Genomic DNA, 7,161 nt, shown 5'->3' with positions numbered 1-7,161 from the left:
TTCCAAGTCATGTATGGATGTGAGACTTGGACTGTAAAGAAAGCTGAGCGCCAAATAATTGATGTTTTTGACCTGTGGTGTTGGAGAAGACTCTTGAGAGTCCCTTGGACTGCAAGGAGATCAAACCAGTCAATCCTAAAGGAAATCAGTCCTGAATAGTCATTGGAAAGACTATAAGGCTGACACGCCAATACTTTGGCCACCTGATGTGAAGAACTAATTCATTGGAAAAGTCCCTGATGCTGGGAAAGGTTGAAGGCAGGAGGAGATGGGGATGACAGAGAATGAGATGGTTGGATAGCATCAACGACTTGATGGACATGACTTTGAGCAATCTGTGGGATCTGGTGATGAACAGAGAAGCCTGGAGTGCTGTAGTCTATGCGGTCAGTGTCAGACATGACTGAGCGACTGAACTGACTGAATAGCAGTGATATTATGCACCTTTTTGTATGTTTCTTGTTTTCTTTGCAGAATGTCTTTAAGTCCTTTACCCCCTTTTTAATCAAGTTGTTTGTTTTTTTAAATGTATTTGTTTTTAATTGAAGGATAATAGTTTTAAATGTTGTATTGGTTTCTTCCATACATCAACTTAATTAGCCATAGGTATACATATGTCCCCTCCCTCTTGAATCTCCTCCCTCACCCCACCCCTCTAGGTTGTCACAGAGTCCCAGTTGGAGCTCCCTGCGTCATATAGCACATTCCCACTGGCTATTTTACATATGGTAGTATATTCTTTCTATGCTACTCTCTCCACTTTTCCCACCCTCTCCTGCCCTCTCCCATGTCCCCAAGTCTGTTCTCTATGTCTGCATCTCCATTGCTGCTCTGCAAATAGGTTCATCAGTGTCATCTTTCTGGATTCCATTTATGGAATATATATGCCAATATATGGTGTTTGTTTTTCTCTTTCTGACTTATTTCACTCTGTATAACATACTCTAGTTTCACCCACCTGATAAGAACTGTCTCAAATGCATTTTTTTAGCTGAGTAATATTCCGTTGTATATATGTACTACAGCTTCTTTATCCATTCATCTCTTGATGGACATAAAGATTGCCTCCATGTCCTAGCTATTGTAAATAGTGCTGCAATGATATTGGGAAACATGTATTTTTTCAGTTACGGTTTCCTCAGGGAAGTGACCAGTAGTGGGATTGCTGAGTCGTATGGTAGTTTTATTACTTGTTTTTTTAAGCAATCTCCATACTCTTGTACATAGTGTTTGTATCTATTTACATTCCCACCAACAGTGTAGGAGGGTTCTCTTTTCTCTACACCCTTTCCAACATTTATTGTTTGTAGATTTTTTGATGATGGCCATTCTGACCAGTGTTAGGTGATATCTCATTGTAGTTTTATGTGCATTTCCCTAATAATGAGCGATGTTGAGCATCTTTTTGTGTGTTTATTAGCCACCTGTATCTCTTCTTTGGAGAAATATCTGTTGAGATATTCTGCCCACTTTTTTGAATCAAGTTCTTTGTTTTTGTTATTATTGTGTTGTTGATAGAGTAAGATTTTAAGAATTGATGTTTGCATGTATTTGTGGCATGTATTTTTAAGTAAAATTTTATGTTGTGTGCTATATACTGAAGTTTTAGATACAAGAAAGATTTAGACTGATTTAATTGTTTTTGTGATGCCAGTCATCACAATACTGATTTGAGTCGAGAAGAGTGGTTAGAGTTCATTCAGGATCGGTTTTCATATATCCGCAACTTTAATGAGAATATATATTTAAATTAGTGTAGGTTGTTCTGTACCCCATTATTTTGATCATGTTTCAGTTTTCATTAAATAAATATGTGATTACATCATAATTTAAAATGCTAAGCGGTACCCATTCATTCTTTTAATAAACTTATGCACAGTACTTACTAGGTCACTGGGCCATGTCCTGTGGATACAACAATGAATAAGACAAATGTGAGGAAGCATTTTGTATCTCTTTATTCATTTAAAAGGAAGGGGAGTTTGGAGGAGAACAATACTGTATATGTATAGCTGAATCCCTTTGCTGTTCACCTGAAACTCACAATATATTTTTTTTCCTAGATCACAGCTTTATTGTAAAAGGTAATAAACTCAGGAACAGCAGATGGAAGGGGATGCACAGGACAGGTTGTTTGTGGGGGAGGCACAGAATGTCATGCTCTCTGAGCCCCACTTTCCCCAAATCTGCACGTGTTCATCAACCCAGAAGCTGTCCAGACCCTGTTTGGGGTTTTTATGGAGGATTCATCACACACACACACAATTGATTAAATCACTGGCTGTTGGTGATTGCTTCAACCGGAAGTCTTTCTCACTTTCCAGACATGGTGGGGATGGGGAGTGACCACAAGATCCAATCCTCTAACCATGTGGTTAGGTCCCCTGGTAAGCAGCCCCCAGCTTTGGAAAGGAGGCACTCTCTGAAAAGTCACCTCATTCACCTAACAAGAGACACCTTGCCTGGTCTCCCGACTTAGGAAATTCCCAGAGTTTTAGGAGCTCTGTGCCAGGACTGGGGGACAAGGACCAAAAATGCATTTCTAATTATTAATACAAATCACAAGGTCACAGTGACCTCAAATTTCAGTGATAATTTGGTTCTATAGCCTTAAAAGGTTTTCAGCAGTTGACTGGACCTTTTTTAAAAAAAATTTTGGGGCCACACCTCGAGGCATGCGGGGATCTTAGTTCCCCAACCAGGGATTGTACTTACACTCCCTGCATTGGAAGGCAGGGTGTTAACCACTGGACTACCAGGGAAATCCCTGATTGGGCCTTTTTAAGATGAAAATGTTCCCGTGGCCTGAACTAAATTGTTCAAGATTTTAAAACGCTGGAGCTGAGTCTGAGCCATCTTCCTTTGGTGTTTTTAGATCATAACCGATTTTTCCATGGCCCCTGCAACCCCAAGGTTTCCCTTGAGGTGAGTCAGGCCCCAGGCAGCCTATTGCCTTCCCCTGCTCGAGACCAGAGTCTATTCAGGGGCCGCCGGGTACAGGCAGCGAGATTAGCGGAGAGACGCCCTAGATGACTCATTCCCAGGCGTGCTCTCATTACAAGAAGTGAGAGGATTTGGGGAACAAGATAGCCTCGGGGAGAGCCCAGCCACACAGCCTTGTCCACTGTGAAACAAAGTTGGGGCTTATGCGCGCTTCCCGGGGAGAAAGAAATCCATGCACTCCATTGGATACTCCAACAATGACCCCCAAAAGATGAAGAGTCTCCAAGTGGGATTTCTCAGCCTTGGCGTTGCTGGCATATCTTGCAGTATTCCTAAATACAACTGAAAATGTCCCCAGATGTCACCAGTGTCCCCCAGGCCCCTACACTGGGGACCAGCTGAACAGGCTGGACCAGGAGCAGGGATGAATGAAATGAAAGTTGTTCAGTCGTGTCCGACTCTTTGCGACTGCATGGACTGTATAGTCCATGGAATTCTCCAGGCCAGAATACTGCAGTGGGTAGCCTTTCCCTTCTCCAGGGGATCTTCCCAACGCAGGGATCAAACCCAGGTCTCCCGCATTGCAGGCAGATTCTTCACCAGCTGATCCCCTTCAGCACAGGCACCCACTGCAGCTCGTTGTTCTCCTCCTCCAGTTGGGCCTCCATCTGGCGCAGCCTCTCCTGGATGTTGCCGGTGTCTCTTCCGCCTTGGACAGAGCGGCCCCCCGCTGCGCCAGCTTGGCCTCCACCTCGGGCAGCGTCTCAGCCCTCCGCAGCGTCTGCTGCAGCTTCTCCACCAGCTCCAGGCGCTCCTGCAACTGGCGGTTTTTATCCTCCGTCTGTCGATGCATAGAATCCTTATTTGCGATTTCATTGGCAAGTTTATCATTGAGGTCGTGCACAGAGATGGCTTCGCGATGTGAGGCGAGGTAGCGTTTCTCAAGGTTAGAGATTCTCTCCTCCATGTCTGCCTTCTGGGTCATGGCTTCGCAGATATCCCGCTTCAGTTCCATGTTCACATCCTCAGACTTAAGGAGGTCCTTCCTGGCTGTGTCCAGGTCCTCCTCCAGCTCTGGCACGTGGGCAGAGAGGGCTGCCAGGCGTTCCTTCATCTGGCTCTGCTCCCAGGACTGCTTGGCTATGACTTCCTCGAGCTTGATCACCTGAGCCAGCTCTTCCTCGTGGCTTAGAGAGCCGTCGGAGGATCTCTTTCCACTGGCGCTTGGCGTGTTTTCTTGCTCGTCATTTACATCAAGCACCCCGTCCATTAGTATCTTTTCCTGGTTATTCTGCTCTTAAAGAATCATCTCTTTATGTGTGGCACTTAATTCTTCTAACGAACTACACCTTTCAAGTGCTCCTCGTAATCCCTCTCTCAACTTCTCGTCCAGGGCCTTGTGGTGCTGGAAGAGAAATTTCAGCACCCTGACCACCTCCACCTCGCTGGTCATGCCGGCTGGGGACTGCGCCTGCTGCTTGCCTGGCGTCATCCGGAGGGACAGCAAGTACTGGGAAACCAGGTGCTCCAGGTGCTCCGGCAGCAGCCTGGTGGTGTTCCTTTCTGCTTTCAGTTCGGCAGTTTCTACTTCTAATTTCAAGAAGCTGCTCCCTGCATACCTTGATTTCTTCAGATGTTGCCAACTCCTTCAAACAGGAGGTCTTGCTCCCTTGAAAGTGGGTGTGTGACACAGCGCTTCGGCAGGGAAGAGGTGTGTCATGACTATTCTGTCTGCAGAGGACAAAGCGGTGTGTAGAGAGGACGGGCAGGCACTCCCAGGACACTGAGCACACGACACAGTGACGGGACTCTCAGCCCTGCTCTGGGGGCATCACACTGTCTCCACCCCTGACCCAGGGTGAGCGGCTCACGCGTGTCCTCACAATATTGTTAACTGGCTATACTCCAATACAAACTAAAAATTAAAAACCAAAACAAACAAACAAACAAAGAAATAGACAACCTTATTTGAAAAGCAGAAATAGAGACACGGATGTAGAGAAAAGAAGTATGGATACCAAGCCAGAAAGGTTGTGGTGGGATGAACTGGGAGATTGGGACTGACATATATACACTATTGGTATCATGTATAAGATAGATAAAAAATAAGAACCTACTGAGTAGCACAGGGAACTCTACTCAATGCTCTGGTGCGACCTAAATAGTAAGGAAATCCAAAAGAGAAGGGATACATGTGTGGGTATGACTGATTCACTTTACTGGATAGAAGAAATGAACACAACATTATAAAACACATATTCCAATAAAAAATTTAAAAAAAATCAGAAGAATTAGGAGAATGATGTTAAAAGACAATAAATCTAAAATCCTTCACAAAACTCTTAATTTAGTCCAGAGCAGTAAATACTACATTATAGAATACGCTTTTTAATGAGTTTTTCACTTCCTTATTCCTTAAGGAGTAGATTAATGAATTCAGCATGGTGAGACAATGTTATTTAATATTTGCACCATGGCACTGAGAAACGGGTTGGCTGTGGGCTGCAGATAGATGATGATTACAGGCCCATAGGCACAGAGGATGGCAGTGAGGTGGGCACTGCAGGTGGAGAAAGCTTTCTGCCTGCCCTCTGCTGAATGGATCCTCAAAATGGCAATCCCAATGCGTGTGTAGGAGACACAAACACACAACCAAAGAGTTAAAGCCAGAAAGCCAACATTAGTGGAACCCAGTCTCTGGGCCAGCGAGCTGTCAGCACAGGCCAGGGGTAAGACAGCAGGAATGTCACAGAAGAAGTGGTCCACCCGATTGGGGCCACAGTAGGGTAGCTGAAAGGTAAAGGATGTCAGGACGGTGGCCTGAAGACAACCCACCAACCAGGCTGCCACGACCAAACCAACACAGACTCCAGGTCTCATGATGAGCTTATACCTCAGTGGGTGACAGATGGCAACAAAACGATCATAAGCCATCACAGAATAGAGGCAGCCTTCCACAGAACCCAGGAAATGATAAAAGAAAAGCTGAACAGCACATCCCTTATAAGATATGGCTCGGCTCTGGCCAGAGAGATAGAATAGCATCTTGGGACAGGTGACAGAGGGGAACAGCATGTCCAAAATCGATAGGAGTCCCAAGAAGAAGTACATGGGAGTGTGAAGGGTCAAGGAGGAGACAATTCCTAGAAGGATGAGCAAATTTCCCAGTAGGGTGAAGAGGTAAATAAATGAGAAGATGACAAGGAGCACAGTCTCCAGTCCCTCTGTCTGAGGTATTCCCAGTAGGATGAACTCATTCAGCTCTGTGTGGTTCCTCATGTTCCTGGGAGGAAGGTCTAGGGGAGACCAAAGAAAGGAAAGCTCGAGTGTGGAGGTTGATTGTTGACAGACACAACACCAATACATTCATCCATCATCACTCAATCCTAAAGGAAATCAACCCTGAATACTGGAAGGACTGTTTCTGAAGCTGAATCTCCAAAACTTTAGCCACCTAATCTGAAGAGCTGACTCCTTGGAAAAGACTCTGATGCTGGGAAAGGTTGAAAGGGAAAGAAGAGGGTGGTAGAGGAAGAGATAGTTAGAAAGCATCACCAACTCAGTGGACCAATGAACATGAATATGAGTAAACTTTGGGAGATAGTGAAGGACAGAGGAACCAGGCATGCTATAGTCCATGGCATGGCAAAAAGTCTGACATGCTTAGGGACTTAACAGCAGCAACATTTGTTTAAACATAAAGATGATATTAAAATTGAGAGTTAAAAATTCTGCCAAGAACATTGAAGGTCTAGTAAGTACTTTCTTGGTGGTTCAGCCGTGTAGAATCTGCCTGCAATGCAGGAAAACCAAGAGATTAGGGTTGGATGCCTGGGTAAGGAAGATCCCCTGGAAAAGGAAATGGCAACCCACTCCAGTATTCTTGCTGGGAAAATCCTACACACAGAGGGACCTAGTGGGCTATAGTCTATCAGGTCCCAAAGGAGTCAGATATGACTTAGCCACTAAACTACAACTTTATGGTGATAGACGGCCCAGAGATAGACATAGTAGAGGTTCCTTTCCAATTTCTATCTTTTGATAGAAATTCTCATATCTTTTCCAACTGGCTTTAACTTTTCCAATGCTGAGGTCTTCAAATCATAGATCAATCTATGAATTCTACTGCCTAAAATCTTATCTAGCTCTAGCTCTATTTTTACTTTATTTTGGTGGTAATGATATATGGGAGAGAGTGAGAGTCAGTATTTTTTTTTT

The 7,161-nt window shown here is 44.6% G+C and overlaps 1 protein-coding gene across 1 annotated transcript; it reads right to left on the bottom strand.

Annotated features, from left to right (window-relative positions):
• Positions 1-5,379: 5,379 nt before the first annotated feature.
• Positions 5,380-6,222, bottom strand: LOC122705402 (olfactory receptor 148-like). Its single transcript, XM_043920766.1, has one exon. The coding sequence runs from the start codon at positions 6,220-6,222 to the stop codon at positions 5,380-5,382; it is 843 nt and encodes a 280-aa protein (XP_043776701.1).
• Positions 6,223-7,161: the final 939 nt, after the last annotated feature.

Source organism: Cervus elaphus, chromosome 2 (assembly GCF_910594005.1).
Source record: "Cervus elaphus chromosome 2, mCerEla1.1, whole genome shotgun sequence".
Classification (NCBI taxonomy): Eukaryota; Metazoa; Chordata; class Mammalia; order Artiodactyla; family Cervidae; genus Cervus; species Cervus elaphus.
The sequence above is the reverse complement of the archived record's forward strand: the minus strand, read 5'-3'. Positions and strand labels throughout refer to the sequence as shown.

Bases quoted from the DNA above. Each gene is read 5' to 3' on its own strand.
- LOC122705402 (XM_043920766.1), bottom strand. From the start codon at position 6,222: ATGAGGAACCACACAGAGCTGAATGAGTTCATCCTACTGGGAATACCT.